The sequence below is a fragment of the Emiliania huxleyi genome, assembly GCF_000372725.1.
Source record: "Emiliania huxleyi CCMP1516 unplaced genomic scaffold EMIHUscaffold_51, whole genome shotgun sequence".
Taxonomy (NCBI): Eukaryota; Haptophyta; order Isochrysidales; family Noelaerhabdaceae; genus Emiliania; species Emiliania huxleyi.
Genome location: NW_005198167.1, coordinates 597364 through 618702, shown reverse-complemented (window position 1 = coordinate 618702; position 21339 = coordinate 597364). Strand labels below are relative to the sequence as shown.

General features: G+C 65.7%; 5 protein-coding genes across 5 annotated transcripts in view; 2 read left to right on the top strand and 3 right to left on the bottom strand.

The window, feature by feature from the left end:
* EMIHUDRAFT_451874 (hypothetical protein) overlaps nt 1-3251 on the bottom strand; it is a gene marked incomplete at its 3' end in the record, with an annotated part of 5001 nt that extends 1750 nt beyond the window's left edge. The window contains exons 1-7 of the mRNA XM_005766521.1: nt 2743-3251; nt 2197-2352; nt 1855-1929; nt 1618-1669; nt 1112-1186; nt 714-755; nt 306-404 (exon numbers count right to left, since the gene is read on the bottom strand). Of these exons, the coding sequence (XP_005766578.1) occupies nt 306-404; nt 714-755; nt 1112-1186; nt 1618-1669; nt 1855-1929; nt 2197-2352; nt 2743-3230 (987 nt within the window). The 5' untranslated portion in view covers nt 3231-3251. The remainder of the gene's footprint in view (nt 1-305; nt 405-713; nt 756-1111; nt 1187-1617; nt 1670-1854; nt 1930-2196; nt 2353-2742) is intronic.
* A 4154-nt stretch (nt 3252-7405) lies between these two features.
* Nucleotides 7406-8328, bottom strand: EMIHUDRAFT_436998 (hypothetical protein; the record flags this gene model as incomplete). The annotated part of the gene is made up of 3 exons (XM_005766520.1): nt 7931-8328; nt 7567-7862; nt 7406-7493 (listed from the first exon to the last, which is right to left on the bottom strand). Coding segments are annotated over exons 1-3 (729 nt in total), but the record flags the coding sequence as incomplete, so codon positions are not given.
* Nucleotides 8329-12417: 4089 nt separating this feature from the next.
* On the top strand, nt 12418-13847 carry EMIHUDRAFT_212176 (hypothetical protein; the record flags this gene model as incomplete). Its single annotated transcript, XM_005766519.1, has 3 exons — nt 12418-13037; nt 13192-13276; nt 13548-13847. 3 exons carry the CDS (start codon nt 12418-12420, stop codon nt 13845-13847), a joined length of 1005 nt encoding a protein of 334 aa, XP_005766576.1.
* Nucleotides 13848-14117: 270 nt separating this feature from the next.
* EMIHUDRAFT_356778 (hypothetical protein) lies at nt 14118-15174 on the top strand. Its single transcript, XM_005766518.1, has one exon. It carries the CDS (start codon nt 14288-14290, stop codon nt 15035-15037), a length of 750 nt encoding a protein of 249 aa, XP_005766575.1. The 5' UTR covers nt 14118-14287; the 3' UTR covers nt 15038-15174.
* Nucleotides 15175-16736: 1562 nt separating this feature from the next.
* EMIHUDRAFT_413912 (hypothetical protein) lies at nt 16737-18045 on the bottom strand. The gene is made up of 5 exons (XM_005766517.1): nt 17911-18045; nt 17648-17746; nt 17503-17568; nt 17248-17323; nt 16737-17124 (listed from the first exon to the last, which is right to left on the bottom strand). Exons 1-5 carry the CDS (start codon nt 18018-18020, stop codon nt 17023-17025), a joined length of 453 nt encoding a protein of 150 aa, XP_005766574.1. The 5' UTR covers nt 18021-18045; the 3' UTR covers nt 16737-17022.
* Nucleotides 18046-21339: the final 3294 nt, after the last annotated feature.

The window sequence follows — 21339 nt, the reverse complement described above, 5'->3', positions numbered from 1 at the left end:
AAACGAGAGAAAAAAGACTTGAAGCGGAAAAACGAAGAAAGGCGATATCAATTGCTCGCTAAGACAAAAGGAGACGGGAGGCGCGCTCAGAAAGGCGCCTAAGTGGCTAATGCCGCACGACTGAAAGGCCGGTATAAAGGAATCGTATCATTGGAATGATTCTGTAGTAACAACCAGACTTTCTGAAGGGGGGGGGGGGGGGGCGGAGGAGAAGGAAGGGGAGTCGGAGGAGGAGGCGGGGGAGGAGGTGGAAGCGGCGGAGGAGGAGGAGGTGGAAGAGGGGGGGGAATGCGCTCCGCGCGTACCTTGTCAGGCCACGACCACGCGCCGCGGTTGAAGAAGCAGACCTCGTCGGCCTTGTCCGGATGCCAGCTCTGGCCGTCGATGCCCGGATACACGAGCACCTGGCGGCCAGACGAGCCGGGGTCAGGCACGGCGCCCCCATCGACGGGACAGGCATGTCCGGGCACGAGCCAGCGCTTTCGGGTCGGGGTTCGGTGATGTAGCAGAGCGGAGTGCGGCAGAGCGCAGCGGAGTGCGGCAGAGTGCAGTGGGGTGCGGCAGAGTGCGGCAGAGTGCGGCAGAGTGCGTGGCGAGGGGGCGGCGAGGGGGCGGCGAGGGGGCGGCGAGGGGGCGGCGAGGGGGCGGCGAGGGGGTGAGGGGGTGGCGAGAAGGTGGCGAGAGGGAAGGGGTAGGCGACGGCGCGGGAACACAGCCTGCCCGTCGAGCGGTTGCGGCGTGCCGGGGCGCCGCTCCTACGGCATGAACACACCGAGGTCGGGGGGGGGGAGATATGGGGAGATATGGGGAGATATGGGCAGCCTACGTCATGAACACACCGAGGTCGGGGGGGGGGGAGATATGGGGAGATATGGGGAGATATGGGCAGCCTACGTCATGAACACACCGAGGTCGGGGGGGGGGAAGACGGCCCCGTGCAGAGCACTCAAGAGCACCGCGTGAGGACGAGGGGGTGCGAGGACAGTGGAATACAGCGGAGTGCGGTCGAAAACAGCGGAGTGCGTGTCCCCCCGAGCGTTGGTGGGAAGACAAGAATGCGTCTTCCGCTTCTAGGCCGCCGCGCCTCGTGCCGCGCCCCGAGCGACGCAACCAGGTGGCCGCCCGCCGAGAAGCCCATCGCGACGACGGGTCCGGGCCGGAGGCGGCGGAGGAGCGTGACCGCGTCCTGCGGGCCGCGCGCGAGCTGCGGGGTTCGATCTCGGGCGATCTCGTGTGATCTCGGGCGATCTCGAGCGATCTCGGGCGATCTTGGGCGATCTAGGGTGATCTCGGGTGATCTCGAGCGATCTAGGGTGATCTCGGGTGATCTCGGGCGATCTCGACGCGATCTCGACGCGATCTCGAGCGAGAGGCAGGGCCCCAGACCCTCGCGTGCGACGCTCACGCGGCGATTGCACTCGGGGGGGTGCGGGCTGTGCGGCGGCGGTCGGCGCTCAGGAGCCGCCCCAATGGCGGCGAGGCGGCGCGGCTGATCTTCTTGAGCCAAGCGGCAAGCGGTGTGCGGTGTCTGGGATGCGTCTGCGCGTCGTGTGGAAGCGTCTCTCAGCCGTCTCTGAGCCGTCTCTGAGCCGTCTCGGAAACGTCTCAGAAACACACCTCGAGGTCATCGAGCGCTTCGTCGAGGCCGTGCGAGGGGAGGAGGCGGTACCTGCGCACCGCGGGGGAGGGGGGGGGGGGGGGCGTGTCCAAAGGAACACGCGGGGTGGGAAGAGGGCTGAAAAATGCTGAGAGGGCGCCCCCCTTGCGGTGTCTTCTCCCTAGCTCAACCTCTAACGAAGAGCACCCCTCAACCCCCTTGCTACTGCTATAGCTGGCAGCGCGGGGCGGGCGCACCGCAGGACCGCCGCCGCCAGGCCGTGCCGCGCGAGCCACTCGGTCACCGGGTAGCCCTCGAGGCAGGAGAGGAACCTAGATTGTGGCGACGCCAGCCTCGGGGCGGGGAGGACGGTCTCGTGCAGCGTCTTCAGAGCACCGCGTGAGCACACGCGGGGCGACGAGTACAGTGCGTACAGCGGGAGACGGCCGAGCACAGCGGAGTGCGCGTCCTCTCGAGCGCTAGTTGGACGACCAGACGTCCGTCTTCCGCTTCTACGGCCCGAGATACGGGGAGATACGGGGAGATACGGGGAGATGCGGGGAGATAGGGGGAGATGTTCCGCTTCTACGCAGAGCGACTCGTAGTTGCCCCCCGGGCAAACGATGACCGTGCCATGGCCGCCCGCACCCGCCAGCGCCGGCGCCGCCTCCATCACCGCCGCCGCGGCGGAAGCTGCCAGCGGAGTCCCCATGAAGCGCTGCGCGGCCGACGGTGCCAGCGGCGGCACGCATGGCCTGCGGGTAGGTAGGGCGGGGGGGGGGGGGGGGTCCAGGAAAAAGGGGAATGGGAAAGAAGGGGGGGGGGGGGGGAAAAAACCCCCTCCCCGGGGGTCTTTCCAGGGGGGGGGGCCCCCCGGGGCCGGGCAAAGGCAAACCCCCCCCCCGGGGGCAGGGACCCCCCACGGGTTCCCCCCGTCCTTCGTTGCCCCCCGGGGCCCCCCCCCCCCCAATGCCCCCAAAATCCGGGGAATGGGGGCCGGGGCCCTTAAAAAGGAGGCCAGGGCGGCAAAATCCATGGCGGCGAGAGGGGGCGGGGGAGCAGGGGGCTCGGCTGCGGAGCGCGGCCGGCGGCGTGGGATGGCGGCGAAGATGGCGGTGGCCCAGCGTGGCGGGGGCCGCGCGCACAGGCATGCGTCGCGAACGGCCAGCGGCAGGAGGCCCTCTTGCAGGAGCAAGCAAGGGTCGTCGGGTCCGTGGAAGAGCGGGTCGTCGCAGAGGGAGGGCATGCGCGGCCGGTCCGCGCACGTCGCGCACACCGACCACCGGCACACGCGGCAGCCGAGGATCGGGTCTCCGGCGCGAGGCTGCGTCCCGCAGCCGCGGTTCTGGCAGACGCCGTACCGGCGACCGTCGTGGCGGTCGTCGATGAGGCGGCAGCCGTTCCAGCACTTTTTGAGCCGGCCACGCTCCGGGTGCAGCCGAATCCACAGCGGCATCTCCTTCCACAGTCTCCGACTCATGAGCGGCGGCTCTCGGGCGCCGTCGTGCTCGCCCGCGTCGGCACGCATGCCACCGCCCGCGGCGCCGCGCACCGGGCGAAGATAGAGCCGCACGTTGCGCGCGGGCGGGTTGCGCTCGGGCGTGTGCGCGACACTGACGCTCTTCGGCGGCATACCCAACGACAACACCGAGCGGGGCGGGTAGGAGGACAAGAAAACGGGTCAAAGAATTTACAACAAAACTCCCTCGCACGACACTGGGCTCAAAGAAGAAAAAGCACTGCAAGCACGCAGCCGGCGATGGCCCCTCATGGGCCGCCGCTGTCGCCGTCCCGCGATTGGCCAATCTAACACGCCGTGGGGCGGGCGGCACGGACCACGGTCCTCCTTCGGGAACGTTCGTAAGAGCTAAATACACACACTGAGAGACGAGCAATCACTGGACACTGCCCTACGTGCTACGAGTGCACTCGACGACATCAGCCCTGAGCGTGCATGCTGACTTAATCGCAGATGCCTCTTCGGAGGCAGGTAGGTTTCCGGACGAGCAAGTTGCCGCCCCTGCTACCCAATTGGTGGCGCGCCCCTTGCTGCCTCGCGTTGACCGTTGTGGGCACTTGAGCGGCAATGTAGCGGGCACCCATGGAGGCGGTAGATAGATAGATAGGAAGGCGAAACACAGTCCGACCAACGACTGGGACACCAACGCGGTATGAGTGGACGCAAGACGGGCGATGACGGTCACACAGGAGCGACACACAGAACCACAAGACAAGACACTCAGCCAACGGGGCGGCTGCCACACATCCTGAGCGAACTTCCCTAGTCACCCGCGGCCGGACTCCATCCGGCACGCGTCGCTGGGCGCTCAGAGCTGCGTCCCCTGCTCGCCACCCCGACGCCCAAGGCGCCCGAGCGAACGACAGGCGGCAACGCGAAGACTGATTGCAATCCCGCCGACCGCCAGGCCGCGGGATGATGCGTGCGTGGTCTTGTAGTGGGTCTCGGAAGCTCCCCTCTCGCCTCGGGCTAGGAGCCAGCCCCTCTCCCTTGCCCCCGGAACACTGTGTCCGAGTCGAGGCGTGTGCTTGCCGGTCGACGGCCGCGCGCGGTTGGCATTGTGACGAAGGTTGCGCGCGGCCGCGGCGCGCCCGCCATGGCTTGGCGCGGCGCGCCTACCAGCGGCAATGTCGAGGCACGGGAACGCTTACCCGGGGTTGTCCTCTGAGCCTGGTCGTCGGCGCCGCGATGCCACGGCGGCGCATTCGACGTCGTCGGCGCGCTGCCCCGCGTTGAGCCCCGCCGCTCGTAGCGACGGCCGCAGGTCGGCCCGGTGCAGCGCGCCCTGGCCGCAGACTGAAGAACGGCCACGAGGGGTGTGTGATGTGCGGTGCGGGGTGTGAGGGGGCAGCGTCTTTGTGTGTGCGCGCGCGCGCCGCTGCCGGGGCCCTCGGGGTACGCCTCGTCCGGCCCCCTCCGAGGGGGAAGGCTCATGATCTGAACTGAAGAGGGGGGGGTCGGCCTTGAGAGCTTACGGGTGGTCTCACCGCGCCAGAGGCTCTGCCTCTCCTCTTGGGGATTGAACTGAGGGATAGGGGCGGGGATCCTCCCTCTTCCCGCCGTCGATGCCGCGGCTCAACCAATCCGGAGAGGTCGTTACCATTCCTCCATACATCCTCCCAGCTTCATCGGCGGGCGCCTGGGAGTGTGTCGTCAACTGGCCGGTGGTCTTTCAGTGTGGTGGGGTGGGTTTCGTGACCGTTCAGCGTCGTTGCCGCCTTACTTACCTGTTCCCCGCTGGCGCGACCCCGCCGCCCGCGCCGGCCAGCGGAGCCATTGCCCGCTCGGTCACCACCCCCGCCGGCGCGACGCGATCCGATCGGCGCCGCCACCGACGGGGCCGCCGGCACGGAAGAGTGGATTCTCGTCGTTGCCGGTCGGGGTGTCGGTCGGGACATGGGCGACGCGACCACTGCCTCCGCTCCAAAGGCCAGAGACCAGAGGTTGCCCCCACCCCGGTAAGTGTCGCGGGGAAGGTAATTGCACCGAAGCCTGCGAAGGGCTGAGAAGGGAACTAACTCGAGATTGTCCACCGCCGATACTGTGCCCGTGACGCGTGAGTCGGATCGGTGCACGGTGGCGGCGGGCTGTTTGTCGTTTCACCTCTGTCGTTGTCCCCAGTCTTGGGTGCAGCGTGGTTGTGGGAGAGTCCTGCAGCCGGCCCGCGGCCGCGGGTGTCGCGTGGGTCCGACGAGGTAGTATGAGTAAAACCACCCAGGGGCAGTGACTGAATAGAATTCCAAACGGGACATAAATTGCATTGAGGCCAAATTGGCTGCCGTCCCCTCTAAGCGTCCCGTCGGGCTGTAGTCTCTGCTGTGCACATGTCAGGGCTCAAGAAGCGGTACGTAAGCAGCGACCTCGGCCTTTTCGGCGAGGGAACCTTCCTCTCCAGCAAGCGCGTCAGCAGATGGAAATCTCTCACCACACCCACCAACCACACACACGCAACGCCGCCGCGAAGCCCCGCACAGCTAGGGTCAGGACAGGACTCTCACGGCCATTGAACCCTCTCAGGCCGGTGTACCGCGGCGCGAGGACCTCGGCGCCGCCTCCCACCAAAAAGTGCGTCTCCGCTGACCTCGGGCTCTTTGGCGAGCGTAAGAGCGCGTCGGATGCCAAGCGCTTTGTGAGCTCAGACCTCGGCCTGCTGGGCGAACGCAAGTCGGATGCACCGCCTGTGGCCGAGGACGAGGGCTGGCTCAAGCCTGTGTACCGCGCCGTCGCCACAACATCAGAGACGGTGATGTCGACACCGGCGGCAGCGACCGGCGGCAGCCGAACGTGGGCGGTGGTGCTTGCAATGTTGCTGGCGGTAGTCGCCGCCGCCGCCGCCTACGGAGGCGCGTTTGCAGGCGCACTCCAATAGATTATGCTGGACGCATATGGTGTCGCAGCAGCAGCAGCAGCAGCAGCAGCAGCAGCAGCAGCAGCAGCAGCAGCAGCAGCAGCAGCAGCAGCAGCAGCAGCAGCAGCAGCAGCAGTTGTTGTTGTTGCTGCGCCGCAGCCGCAGCGCGGTGCAGCAGCTGCGGTCGCCGCCATCGCAGCAGTCATCACAGCAGCAAGCAGCTGCGACATCTCTGAAGTGCGAGTCGGCTGGGTTGTTGAGGCATGATCCATCCTTCGGGGCCTGTTCCGTTTTTTTGAGAGAACGATAACAAGGCTCCAGGCTCTCGGGGGCCTGGGCGGCGAGGCCCCGGGGGAAGCCGAGCGCGGGGGCGCGCCGTCCGTCTTCCATTTGCCCCCCCCCCCCCCCCCAAAACACACACAACACACCACAACACACACAAACCGTGCACAAACATCCGGGCCGTGAGCGAGCACGAACGCAAGCTCGTACTGCCGTCACCAAGCTTTGCGGGCACCGTCGTCGAGTCGACGACGCAAAGGAAGTTGGCGCGGGAACCAGCGCTCTTCACGGGCGTGGCCGCCGCCTCATCGCGGTCTCGGGATGCTTGCGCATCTCGGGGTGCTTCGTCAGGGGGGGGGGGGGGGGTGCTTCTCGGACAAGCGTCAGGGAGAGACATTGTCAGGGCGCGACAGGTAGGATCTGAGTGGTTGAGTCGCCCTGCTGCTCGATGAAGCGGAGCATGGTGCGAATTAGGGGCGGCTCTGGCTCGAAAAAGTGCCCTGCGCGCGGCAGGAGCCGGATCTCGGCCGCGCTCGCAGAGACGTTGCGCAAGACGTGCAGGAGGCGAAGCGACTGCGGTGTCGGCACCACACAGTCCATGCGGCCGTGCACGAGCAGGATCGGCGGCAGCGGCAGCTTTGGACCGCCATGCCGCGGGTCCACGGCGTCGCCGCCGACGATTTCGCTCCCACCCACAAACCGCTTCACATCTCGCGTGTCTCGCGCGCTGCGACTGGCGCGGTGGCTGCCTCGGCCCCTGCGCCTCCCGCCACGCGCCCTCCCGCCACGCGCCCTCCCGCCACGCGCCCTTCCGCCGCGCATCCCCCCGCCGCGCGCCCTCCCGTTGCGCGCGATCCCGTTGCGCGCCTCACGAACGGTGCGGTCATCGGGCACAAGACGAGTCAGCTCGCGCCGTATGCTTTCGTCCGACTCCCGCTCGCCCGCGCCCAAGACCGCGCGTTCGGACAACTGCCGGCTGCGCCGCAGCAGGGCGCTGTGTTCGGCTAGCAGCAAATCTACGGGAGATGCGGCCGCCGCCCGCTCGGCGCACGCAGAGGGCGAACATCCGAGTAGGATCGACTCCGCAGAAGTGTTGACGTCGTGGAGTGTTACCCCTTTCGGGCCGCACCCCTTAGCGGTAGCATCCGCTCGCATCGTCGCCAGCGCGCACGGCGCTTTCAGCAGGACAATCGAGCGGAGTAGTCGTCGCTCGGCTGCGGTGAGTAGCATTGCCGCCAGATAGCCGCCTACGGGGTTGCACGGACTGTTGAGCTTAAGGGGGCAACCCGTGTGAGGGTGCACCGCTGCGGTGGCATCCGCCGGAGGAGGAGCCAATGACGGAGATGCGTCGCGTGTCGATGCCATACCGCGCGGCGTTGCCCGCCAGCCAGCGTACCGCCGCTCGCACGTCATCCACCGGCGCCGGGTATGCTTCGAAGCGATAGTCGACCGACGCGATCGCAAAGCCGCGCTTGCGCCACGCCCATAGCCACGAGGGCATCCACACTCGGCCGCCATGCTGGAAGGCGCCGCCGTGGAAAAAGACGACCAATGGCACCGTCCCGTCCGCACGTTTTAGCCGCGGTAGCGGCACGTACAAATCAAGATGGTTTTGCCTACGGCGGAAAAGGCGAGAGTGGGGTAGCATCAAGCGCAAAAGTACTAGGTAAGCCACAGCACTAACCAAGTCTCATTGCTCGCATTGACGTCGGTCCGGTAGAAGGCCGTGATGCGCTGGACAAGCTTCTTGATCGGATGGAGCACTTGTGTGCCGTTGTGCCCTGTGGACTTCAGCACGGCGGTGGCGCCACTCTGGGCCATTGTTGCTGCCGCTGTGCTGCCTTCCTGCGTTGCGACACGAGCAGCTCTGGAGATGCGTTCAGCCGTTGCCGTGTCATTGCTGGTCGCGGCTGCGCTGGAGAGCGCAGCACACAGCAGCAGCGGAAGCGCATTGCGCGATGGCGCGGCTGCGCTGGAGAGCGCAGCACACAGCAGCAGCGGAAGCGCATTGCGCGATGGCGCGGCTCTCATTGCGCATAGACGGTGAACACCTTGCCACCTCACAGTCGGACGACGCACGTGTTTAGCGTGGTGCAGCGATCAGTCAAAAGAATTTTAGAATTCACAGGGCGCAGCTCATGCTAAGAGCGGGCCCTCGCGCCAGTCGCGCTCGCCGTCGCCCGACTCTCCGCCCGCCAAGCGGGCCGCCTCCGCTGACTCGTCCGGCTATGAAACCGATACGCCGGACGAGGTGCAGCAGGAGGCGGTCCGCAGGGTATGCGGCGCGCTCGGCATGAGGGAGCAGTTCGAGGCGGCGATGGCGGCGGGCGAGCTGCTCGAGATGCTCGAGAGCTTGCCGCGAGGGGCGGTCGAGGCCTCTGTCCGACAGATGCGGGGTTACAACCGCACGGGCGAGTGGCCAGAGCCCATTCTCACCAGCCCTACCCCGCAGCGCGGCCGCTCGCCAAGCCCCGTCGATGAGTGGTCAGATGGTTAGTGCCCGAGAGCGAGGGGTCCGGGGGGGAGCACAAACATAGGACGCCCAGCCTTGCCCTCGTGCCGCCGAGTGCATATCCTATGCGAGAGAGATCCCCTGTGCCCTGTGCCCAGCCCTCTCCGCGCGGCGATGCGCCCTCCCCCGCCTCGCTTTTTTGCAAAATCCTGCAAAGGTGGGGACGTGTCTGTCCTCGACCCAGCCCTAGCTTGGGATGTCCGTTGTATTTATTTATTTATGCTAAGAGCTAGAAGGGGAGCTAGAGAGAACGACTACCCTGTCCCGTTATATTGCGTACTGTACACCAACACCACAAAAGCTCTCTCTACTCTCTCTCCTGTCCTCACTCAGGGGGGTCACAACTATACCGAGTCCCTCGACTAGCTGCCACGTTGCCGACCGAGAGCGGATCTCCTCCTGCTCCGCAAGGAGGGTGGCCAAGGCTAAAGTCTTGCCGGAGCCGCCGGGCGCGTTGACGACTTGGAGAAGGTCGCCCTTGCACTTGTACTTGTAGAGATGCTCGAGGGGGTGCTTTGTGGGGCGGTGCGCAGCCAGACCAGCAGTGAGGGGAGGCGCACCCTCACTCTCCTCGGTTGCAGAGCTCGTCGGAGGCTGCGGCACGACGGGAGGGTCGCGACAGCAGTCCTCGGGCGAGCCGACGCGCATGTCCAACCAGCGCTGGGACTCGTTGTGATATGCGCGTCATCTTCAAGCGGTGCTTGGCGAGCCTCTCACCGTCCCGGCCGCGGGGTGCGCACACACAGCCTCTGTGCACTCTCTCTCCTTCTCTGTACTCTGACTGCGCCGCCGGCGCCGCCACGCATGCAGTTGGGTGCTCGGTCAGCTCGAGCGTGAGCCGAGAGGTGGCCCACCGCTGACAGCGCTCAGCGCGCGGGGGGGGGGGGGGGGGGGCACGCGCGGGACGCGCCCCGGCAGCTCAGCTCCTGCCGCCTCCTCTCCGCTCTCGCGCCACCCCGCGCGCGGGGGCGTGACGTCTGTAGCGAGGCGACGGTGGGACGGTGTCCGACCCGTTGTGTGGGGTTTTCTTTAATGCGGCTCAACTCGTGTCGAGTCGGCGTCTAGCGCGTGCTAATTCTAGGCCGCACCTAGGGCCGCACTGCCTGCTGTGCCGTCACCCGTCAGCTCTTCACGTAAACGCACAACCCCGGGCCCGAAATCGCACAGAGTCACGCAACACGGGGTCCCAGGGAAGGCGAGCAAAAACCTTATCGCGCGCGCTAGACGTCGCGACTCGGAGGCCGCACCGGTCAGGCGCGCAGCCTCAGTATACCTACAGCCGGAGGTAGGTAGGTAGGTAGAAAGGTGAAGAACAGCCAGGCTCGGACTGGACACCAACGCGGTATGGGTGGACGCCGGACAGATGATGACGACACGCACGAGCGACACACAGACACAAACAAGCTCACAAGACACACAGCCAGCGGGCTGCCACACACCCTGAGTTGGCGTACACATAACTCAAGGCCACATCCTCCCTGTCGCCCCCCCCAGCACTCCAAGGTGCCAAGAGAACAAACAAGGGCACAAGGCACAACAAACAACAGACGACAGGAAGTAACGTGCTAGGCTAGAGCAGACCGCTCCGCCTCTAGCAATCTCGCCGGCCGGCGAGGCACGGACGAGACCGTGTGTGGGGGGTCTAAGTGAGGTGTCTATGGACGCCCTCCTCACAGGCTAGCGGCCTACTACTAGCCCTAACTCGCACTCATGGGAGATGTCAGTTCATTGTATGAGTGTATGCAAGCAGAGGCGCGTGTGCTGATTCTAGATCGCACGCCGTGGCATATGACTTGGGAGGCGTGCGACCGCAGCGCACCCGTCGTAAGGTCGACGGGCGCGCGTGTCAGCGAGAGAGTTGCGGGCGGAGCCATACCCGACTTTTAGAGGAAGAGCCCCGCTTGGCCTGCACAAGCTTTTCCGGCAAACAAAAAGGAAAACAGAGGGGCCCCAGCACTTTGCGTTTCCGGAAATTTCCAGGGAAAACAGAGGGTGTTTGGTGCTCCATTCTGGAAACTCGCGAGTTTCCCTGAGTCTGAGAGCTGGTCTGGGGCAAAATCTGAGGCAAAATTGAGGAAATCGGCACGATACCCAGGCGGTCGCAGGGTATTTTCCAGGTATACCCGGGGGTTTCCAGGTATACCCGCAAAATCCCCGGTATTTTGCCGATTTGGCTGATTTTGGGCCCAAACCAGCCTCAGACTCGGCTCAGAGCCCGGAAAATTTGATGGTTTCCCCGGGAAAACAGAGAGGAAAAGAGAGGGTGCTGTAGAGAAAAAAGGAAAGGAAAAGAGACGGGGTGCGAGAGGAAAAGCTTGTTCAGCCTAAAGCCCCGCGCCACGGTTGCCAGCCGTGCCTTCGCGGGAGCCGCCCCTCGAGCCGCGTCTCGTCGCCACTGTCCCTGAGTGTGTCCCGCCTTGGCGGCACACACTCGACGAGGACAGTCCGGCCGACGAGATCGTGTCGCGCGCCGGCGACGGTTGCGGCGTCGTGGTTTCGAGTACGAAGCGAAGATGGCACTACCACCGCCCTGCATCACAGACCGGGCAAGGAGGGGCCTGCTCCCGTTCCGCGAGGAACAGGAGGTTTCCCCCCAGCCGGAGAGAGAGGGAGGCGCTCTTCACAGCCTTGTTATTGAGAAGAAAATACCTCACCACCCAAGACAGCTTGGAGAGCTCCCGGTAACGCTACATTTCGTAACGATGGTCGCTAAACGACAGCTATTGGCCATCTGCCTCCTGCAGCCTCTGTTGGGGCGGAATGCGCGGGGTTTTCGGCGCGATGCCTCCGGCTAGTACACGGTACTGCCCTGCCGCAAACTCTCCTGCGCTCGCGTGACGTGTGGGGCGCACGCACTGCGCTCGAAAGTCGCGATTTGGCAATAGGCGCTCGAGCCGGCGCGCAGTGGAGGGGGCGCCGCGCAGGGGGGTCGGGGGGGGTGCGAGAGGGGGCGTGGGTCGGGCGCGCACCGGCCGGCTCCGGGAGCGGCCGTCACGTCGAAGAGGGGACCTGGTGCTGCTCGAATGACGACGCATGCCGCTCTGCTGCGCCGCCGATAGCCCCTCTTCCGAGCCGGCGCGTGGCGGCGAGCCGCGGCCAGTATCGCTGGTGCGGTGGAGGCGGCAGCTTGCATCGGCCGGCAGCGGGTGCGGCCATCACGTCGATGAGGGGGGGTTGTCGGCGACTCGTGTGGCTCGAGGCCTACGCTGCGCCGCCCAAGCCCTACTGCCGATCCAGCGCCTGGCGTTTGGGGCGAGCCGCGGTCGCCGTCGCTGATGGTATATGGCGGCGGCGGCGGCGGCTCGCCCTTCCCTCCGGCCGCAATTCCGATCCCGCCGCGCTCGCGGGAGGTGGCGCGTACACCTTACGCCCTTTCTCCTCAACGGCTATCCGTGCTTGCTGTGCCCCTGCGTGGTGTGTTTCAAGTTCTTACAACCCAAGGTGATAGAGGGCAAAAAGATCGATTGCTCTTGCCGATCCGCACCTACCTAGGCTCTTGGGTGGCGCGCCCCAGCTCTTCACATCGAACCTGGTTATGGCGCTGTGCGCTGGCCTGTGAGATTCATCACTAAACGCGCTCTTCATGCCATCCTGTCGCCGTCGTCAGCAGTGCGACTCGGCGCGGCCACTTCCATCCCCTCTCTCTCTTGTGTATGTATATGTTATCCGCCGACGCGCTGGAAGCGCTCATCTTCGAGGTGATTGAAGAGGAGCGCGACCCGGAGCTGACGGCAAAGGACATTCGGCACATTGCAGAGCAGAAGCTGGGGCTCCCGCGCGACGCCCTCTTTCCACGCAACCAGGAGATCTGCAGAGTCGTCATGAAGGCGGAGAGCCCCGTCGAGCGACTGTCGCCTGGCGAGACGGCGGCCGGCCGCCTCGCGCTGGCAATCGTCGCCGCCGCTCTCATCGCCTTCAGCGGCCTGCCGACGTCCCTGTGGTCGTGGGCCGGGCTTGCACTCCAGACGTATCTCGGCAGCTACGTCGCACAGGCCGCCTTTGGTTTGGGGTACCGATGGTTCGTCGTCAACATCCGCCACCTCCCTCTCACGCCGGGCGATGCCGGTCACGATGAGTGCAACGCTCTCCTCTTCCCGCTGTCGACCGAGGGGCGTCGCGTGGCGAGGCGTCGCTGCTGCGGCGTCGACCACCTCGTCTACACTTGCGCAGACCTCTCGGACGGTGCCGACGCCATCGAGCGCCTCACCGGCGTGCGGCCTGCGGCGGGAGGCAGCCACCCTGGCGTTGGCACGCACAACGCCCTCCTCTCGCTCGGCACGTGCCCCGCTCCGCCGGCGCGCCCGCTCCCTCCTCGCACGCCACTCCCTCGCATGTCGTCCCCCAGGCGACAGCGCGTACCTCGAGGTCATCGCCGCCGACCCCGCCCAGCCGACGCCGGCGGCGCCGCGGCCGTTTTCGCTCGACGACGAGAGGACGCACGGCCGCATCATCGCCTTCGCGGTCCACCCGGAGGCGGCGCGTGGCGCGAGCATCGAGCTGCTCGCAGCGACGATGCAGGTGGCCGGGCCCGCCTCAACGCCACGGCTGCCTCTCCTCCTCCGCCGGCACTGCCGCTGCGCCCGCCCATCTCTGTCCGCCTCCGCCCGCGCCCCCTCGCCCTCGCCGCCGCTGCCGTGCCGCAACCCCTGCCCCACCGCCGTCTCTGCGACCTTCTCCGCCGGCTCCGTAGGAGGAGGGGCGCCACCCCGGCCGGATTGGCACGATGCGGCGGCGCACCCCGTCCGGCGAGCTGCTTCGCTGGCGGATGACGGCGTTGTCGCGCGCGGAGGGTCCGAGGCCGTGGCTGATCGACTGGGGCGGATCGGCCCACCCGGCCACCACCTCCCCTGTGGGATGTTCGCTCGTCGGCCTCACCTGCCACGGCGCGCGTGCGTCCGAGATGGGAGCGCTGCTTCGGGGGAGGCTGGGGCTACTGCCGCTCGGCGCGTCGGGCGGCGCCGTCGACTTTGTGGACGGCGGCGACGAGGCGGGTGGGTACCTCGTAGCAGAGCTCGAGACGCCAAAGGGGCGGGTGGTGGTCGGGGCGGCATCATCGCGGGCGCTTGGACGACGTGGGGCGACGCTTTGAGGATTGAAGTGGGCGTACCAAAACATTCATCGACAGACAACACACAGACAACACAAGCCACAAGTGGAGGGTTGTCTGTGAGGGGGGGGGGGGGGGGTCGCTAGGTGTACCTGTGTTAGTGCAGGTGCGCGCCAGTCCCGTGCCTAGTGTCATGAGGAAATTCGACCCAAAATTGCAAAAATTCTTTTTCACTGCCATTCCTGGCGAAGAAACTTCCGGGCCAGCTGGTGTATCGCGCGCCTTGCGGGGGGGGCGCGGAGCTGTTCGTCGCCGTGATGCTCTCGCTGTGTCTCTTACCTTCATGGTGCTCATACAGCATCGCGCAGTTTCCTACATCGCGCAGCAACACCCTTCAACATCTTGCTCCTTCACCTTCCTACCTCCGCCGCTCTGGCGTTATCGTTGCGCTCACAGAGCAAGAGGAGCGCGTCTCAAAGGCGATGGAGCTGACGCCCGCCGAGGCGCTCGCCGAGTCTGCTCGCAGCAGAGGTCTGGCGCTGCAGCTCGATGACGGCACCCGCAAGTCGCACTCCATGGCCGAGAACACCGCCTTCGTCACTGGCTTCTTCAAGGGCATCAGCACACGGCCCGCCTTCGCCCAACTTGTCGCGTCGCTCTACTTTGTGTACGAGGCGATGGAGTCGGCCTTTGACAAGGCGACCGACCCTTCGGTGAAGGCTCTCGACTACCCCGAGCTTCGTCGCGTGCCGGCTCTGGAGGACGACATGGCGTACTACTTCGGCGTCGACTGGCAAAGCACCGTACGGCCGACTGCGGCCACAAAGGAGTATTGTGACCGCATCCGCTCCATCGCGGTGGACGAGCCGCCGCTGCTCGTCGCGCACATGTACACCCGCTACCTCGGCGACCTCTTTGGCGGCCAGATGATGGGCGGTATGGCCCGCAGCTCGCTAAATCTCGACGACGCGCTCGGCACGCGATTTTACGAGTTCGACGAGATACCACGCGCGAAACCATTCATAGAGCAGTGGTACGCGCGACTCAACGACCTCGAGCTCGACGCTGGCGCGAAGCAGCGCATCGTCGATGAGGCAAACCTTGTATTCGCCTTCAACATCAAGCTCTTTGACGAGCTCCAGGGCGGGAAGCGGGCGGTCTTGCGCACCATGTGGGGACTTGCAAAGGGGGCCGTCGTTTCTCGGGTGGGCAAGATATTTCGCAGGTCGTGAGTTGACTGTCTCCGTACTTTCGCGCCCTGTCATAGCTCATAAGCCATAGGTTGGCATAGCCACTCTACACGGCGCGGGATGTGGATGTCACAAGAATTGAAGAATAGACACCGCTAGGACGGAGGTCAATAAAAAGCGCCCTTCTGTGGCGCGCGGGGCCTCCCACGGCCACGCGTCACCGTCCGGTCACCGCAGAGGGCCGCGGGTTTCAGCTTTCACGGGGACTCGGACACGGTTGGGGTCTGCCGATCTGCCACCGCCGAAGGCGTCCTGGCGGAGGTGGTGGAGTTTGAGACCTGAGGCTGCGGAGGTGACGCCTGAGGTACCGGCCCGTGCACAGCGACTCAGTCGGCGACCGCCACGGGCTCAGACGAGACTTGTCGACTCGTTCCGGCTCAGCTTCACCGTGGTCATCGGGCGTCTGTCGACGTCAGGACCACCCATACAGCTCGCGGGTTTGAGGTCGCAAGAGCCAAGATGGTGGCGTTTGGACATCCCAGCCATCACACAAGACAGCCTGTAGGTGATGGCGGGACGGCGCAGTGTTTGTGGCACTCGGCAGTAGGCACCCGCGGCACGGCCCCGTTTTCGGGGCTCTCGGTCTCGCGGGCTGCGGAACCGGCCCCAGAAGGGGACGGTCCGGGCGAGTGTGGCAGCTCCTGCGCTAGTATGAGCAGCCTCTATCACAACACTACTGATCCTGGTCATTAGAGCTGCCAGGGATAGCGTCAGGAGCCGGTAGGAGTCAAAACCCCTCATATTTGAGACATCGCGAGGCCCATATACGCTCGTGCAACGCGAGCCTGGAGACCGCTGCGGTGTTTCTCCCACACAGCCCACAGACTCCCTCCCGCCTCCGCGTTCTTGATTACATTTTACAGTCACACAGGGATCAGAGTAGTGTCGCCAGTGTGAGCATGACGTCAGCGTGAGCGCACGGGGTGACGCTGCCGCCCGCTCCCTGCCCCACGGTCTCGTCGGCCAGTCCTTCTCGTCGGCGGCGCCGCGCCACGGCAAGAAGGATCTCTACCCCATCGCCGGTTCGTTCAAGACCTCGGCGCAGGCGGAAGGGGCCATCGAGGGCAGCGTTTCCAACTACGAGTTGGCTGGGCCTTACTCCACCGCCTTCACGTTTTCGCGCTACGACGGCAAGGAGGCGGAGGCGCCGCAGCCGGAGCTGGTCGTGCCGGTCGACGCCTCATCTGTGGAGGAGAAGGACAACTGAAGTCACAAAATTCTCTGCGATAGTGGCTGAGAGTGTCGATCTTCCCGCCGCCTGGGCGCGCGGTGCGGTGCGGGGAGGGTTCTTTCGGATACCCATACCGGTTACCGCACGAGACTGTGTGTGAACAGTGAACAGTCGCGGCGCAGTGTTTGTGGCACTCGGCAGTATGCACCCGCGGCACGGCCCCGTTTTCGGGGCTCTCGGTCTCGCGGGCTGCGGTGCGCACTGCGGAACAGGCCCCAGAAGGGGACGGTCCGGGCGAGTGTGGCAGCTCCTGCGCTAGTATGAGCAGCCTCTATCACAACACTACTGATCCTGGTCATTAGAGCTGCCAGGGATAGCGTCAGGAGCCGGTAGGAGTCAAAACCCCTAATATTTGAGACATCGCGAGGCCCATATACGCTCGTGCGCAACGGCCAACGTGCGAGCCTGGAGTGTGGAGACCGCTGCGGTGTTTCTCCCACACAGCCCACAGACTCCCTCCCGCCTCCGCGTTCTTGATTACATTTTACATCAGAGTAGTGTCACCAGTGTGAGCACACACCACAAACTTGTGTACCACAAACTTATCGTGTGCCCCGGCTGATGACCTGATGTGTGATGATCACACACCCACGCAACGATCACACACCCACAACGGGGCGGCCTGACCCATGGCCTGACCGCACCGAGCTGTAGCATGATCGTGTCTCTTTGGTGAGCGGTGGAGAGTACTAGGTCTGCGAGCTGCTGCCGTGCCGCACGGGCGCGTCCGCGCAGTTCACCAGATCTCCAGCTTGGCGTCGGGCTTGCCGCACTCGCCCTTGTGCTTGTCGAAGAGGGCCTGGAGCGCGTCGAGGTAAGCGGCGTGCCATTTGCTCACCTGCAGAGACGGGCGGGACTAGGGTGTGGCGTGTGGTGGGCGGGCGGGAAAGGTGGCGGGAGGGGGGGATTCGAGGAGGCACGCCGCAAAGGAGCTGCAGAGGAGCGGTGGCCGGCGCTCCACCTCCTCTGGAGTCGGCTTCTCGAGCTTTGGGAGCTGCAGCGGCGGCCCGATGCACGACGCGATCGGCACGTTTCGCCTGATGGCGGGACGCGGCGAGCGCTGTTCCCAGCGGGCGCTGCGCGCAGCGGGCGATCGCAAAAGGGGCCGGGTGTGCGTGGCGGGCGTGGGTCGGCGGCGGCCGATGCAGCACAGTGGTGGTAGCAGAGATGGGAGGCGACGGTGCGGGCTGAGAGATGGGAGGCGGCGATCTGCCACCTCGGGAAGAGGGGCATCCACGGCGCGCCAAAGAACGCGACCGCGGGGATGCCGAACCGGTTGAGCCTAGGAGAGGAGCGAGGCGCGTCGGAGCCCGCGCACACGAGGCCTCGCCGGGGGGAGAGGGCTGGTCGAGGCGCGGCGCCAGAGGCGGGGCTTGAGCAGGTACGGGAACGTGGCGTACGTCTCCGACTCGCCAAAGGTGTAGATGGGCGTGAGGGCGTACCCGTGCTGCAGCGCGTACCTACGGGCCGAGTCTCCAAGCTCAGGGGCAGGGCCGACCAGCAGGACCCCTACTGTGGGGCGTTGTTGCGGCGACGGCCGCGGAAGCACACTCGGTCAAGCCCTTCCGGTCAGACATGCGGCCAGACATGGCGAGGGCTCCCGGGCAATCTCGGCTACTCGCACTTGATCAAGCCCTTCCGGTCAGACATGGCGGTGCGCTCGCGCCCCTGCACGTGGAGCGTCGCGTCCTCGAAGCCGCCCGGGATGATGCCCACGTTGCGCCCCTCTGCCATCCGGCGCGTCAGGTTCTGCCGCGTCGCGGACTCGAGCCGGCCAGAGACGTCACAGAGCACCTGGTGGGTGGGGGTGGGGGTGGGGGGTGAAAGGGTTGCTGCCGAGGCGGCGGGGCCGGTTCTGCCGAGGCGGCGGCGGCGGCGATGTGGGTCGTCGCTGAGAGCAGCGAAGGAGTGGCGCAGCGAGGCTCGGCGTAGCACCGAAGGGAAGGTGGCGAAGCCAGAGGGCGCGGCAGCACCGGCAGCAGCGACCAAGGCCGGCCCCGGCGGCGGCCGCGTGGTGGGAAGGTCAGCGAGCACAGCGTGCTGATAGGAGGTCGGCGCGGCGGCCGTGCTTCGCGGGCTACAGCAGCTGGAGCCGTGGTGGCACAGTGCGCAGCGAGAGGGGGCCAAAGACGCTGGGCGTGAGGTTAGGCCGAGAGTCTGCGTCTACTACCTACTCTGCGCCTTGAAGAATCCCGACCACTCGCGCAGGTTTTGAGCTATCATGAAGGCGGTACCCCGCCACGGTGCGCCGGGAGGGTCGCCCATCCTCGCCGCGAGGATCGCCTTCTGCTGCGCCGGCGGCGAGGCCAGGTCGTTGAATGCCCGATTCCACACGCCGTTGCACACGAAGCCGACCGAGAGGATGCCGTGAGGGTGGAACATGAAGAGGTTCCGCTCCGTTTTCACGGCGTCGAGGGCGCCGCGCAGCTCGCAGCGGGAGTAGTAGCGAGTCATGTTGAGCTCGTAGATCAGCCGCATAAACCACGGCCTCCAACGCACCGTGATGCCGAAGTCGAGATAGACGATCAGCCCAATGAGTGCGAGGCCGGCTAGCATGCGCAGGCCACCGCAGAAGAGGAGGTAGACGGCCAGGAACGGCGGGACGATACAGCCGACCCAGAGCGGGATGAAGCAGCAGTGCACGAGCAGCCCGCCGGCAAAAGTGCCGGCGAGCCACCCAGGGACGAGCGTGGACGACGAGGAAGAGCGGGATGGCATTCTCGGCGCGCACGCTTGAGCTGAGAGGCTCGCGTTTCTTTCTTTCTAGAGACAAAAGAATTCTTTCAAGACCACACAACTTTCAATCTTCTCAATAACAAGGCCTGCGAATTCCTAGCCGCTAACGAGTTGGAGACGGCAGCCGAGAGATTGCACGCACACGGACATCAGCCTCTGGGCCGGCGCGGGGGCCCCAGAGGGTGTCCATGCGGGGGGGAGATGGGGTCCCATGGCCTGCCGCAGGCGCCGATATTTTCGATTTTTTCGCCAGTTTTTACTTGTTTTTCATGGGATCGGCGAACTTGCGGCCATGCTATCACGCCTTGCGACAGCCTGTCGGCGCTGCTGACCGTGCCATGATGCACAATTGATCACCTGCATAGCTCGCGGCCTTAGTATCAAGCATTCAGTGACGACCTGATCCTACGGCCAGTAGGAAGGTGTCCTTCCATCGTGTGCACGCTTCTGGCGCAATGCGCGTCGCCTCGGATTGGCTGCTGGCACTCTCGAGGCTATGCCTACGCAGCCTCGCGCGCATGGGCAGTCACGAGGGACCACGCACCTTCTCAGGACAGCGCCGGTGCCTCTCTCTTGGACCGGCAAACTTGGTGGTCTCGTGTCACCAATGTGGGACCAGTGCGGCATCGCGCCATCGACAGCTCTGAACTGCGCCTCACCACTGACCGGGAAGGCCGCCAAGTGGGCCAGCACAGGTCGCACATTGTGGCAGCAGTCAGCAGTGCATGTCTGATAGCTAGAGCAGCAGCGTCAGGGTCGCAGGGTCGGATCGTGTCAAGCCTCTCGCCCGGCCGGCCGCGTGCAGACGTCGGCCTGTCTGCTGTCTGGAGTGATCTGTCGGCGGTCAGTACGACCGATCAGGTCGGAGTTTTCTTTGGAGGGTCTATCTGTATGTACTCCTCGAGATCTCTCCAAATCTGCCCTCTAATCAACCGTAATCATTCGGGAAGTCGGTGCTAGTGGAGACTAGTGGAGCCGGAGCCCCGTTTCCGCACTGCTGCGCGGCGCACGGTGCCTCCGGGGGGCCCCGCGCCACCCCAGAGACATCAGCGACGCGCGCGTGAGTTCATGTTACTTTACGACATTACGTACACAAGCTGACCCTGACTGACTGAGCCAAAATCCAGCCCTACCTAGGTGCTCGTAGCGAAAGCGAGGGGGCGGGCGGTCTTCATCTCCCGGGTTCCTCCAGCTCCCCGACGGCTGCTTCTAGGACAGCATTGCCCGACGAGTCATCATGTAGCGCTTCGCCGTCGGCGGCGTTTGCGGACGGGGGCAGCAGCGACTCTCCGAACCGCGAGAAGGCAAAGCGCGTGGCGAAGGCGCTCGGCAGCTCGTAGTCTGCGGCCTTGCCCTCGATCGCGCCCTCAGCAAAGGCGCTCGTCAAGAAGGGCCCGTTGCGCTCGTTATAGAGCGGCCCATTGCTCGGGTACTCATCCCGCTTGCCGTCGCGCGGTCCTGGCGAAGAGAAGGACTGGCCGAAGATGCCATGTGGCAGGCTGCGTGACGTGTAATCGCCGCTCGCGCTAAGGCCGACATCCGCTCGATGAGCCGGGCCGCTCGTCGCGTGAGTGGGGGATCCCAGCACAGTGACGGTCCAGTCGGCACACGAGATCGTGCCCGTCATCATTCGCACCCCGATCGTCACGTCCTCGCACACCTTTCGCCCGCCTTTGCCAATCTTGAAGACCCTGCCGCCGCAGAAGCCCGTGATTATCTTCCACCCCCAGTTGTTTTCGTTCAGCTCCGCCGTCCAGTATGAGACGTTCAGCCACTTTCGCCGGGGCGCTGAGGCGCCTGCGCCCATACCTGCAGCGTCGTCCCCGCCTCCGCGGCCAACCAGAGCGACCAGGTGCACCTCGGTGATGAAGGTGCCGTCGACGATGAGCGTTGTGCCGCCGCCGCTGGCCACGCCGCCCCCGCTTGCCACACCACGTCGCAGCGGGAAAGTGGCATTCTCCATCTTGAGGTTGACGGCGAGGCCCGGCGCAGAGAAGAACGAGTAGTAGACGCCGTGCCGGCCGCGGAAGTCCGCGCGACCGCCGTGCGCAAAGTGAAGGTGCGGGTCCTTTTCGATGAGAGCGGCGGGCAGGTGCGGCGGCGAGGGGGAGGGAGTGGGCGGCGGATAAGGCAGCGGAGATGGTGGTGGCGGGGAGGGCGGCGGCGGGGTCGGCGGAGGCGGGGTCGGAGGTGGCGGCGAGGGCGGCGGGGGCGAGGGCGGCGGGGGTGTTTGGGGAGGGTAGGTTAGGTAGGTCGGTGGCTGCGGCGACGGCGGAGGAGGCGACGGCGGTGGCGGGGACGGCGGTACCGGGGACGG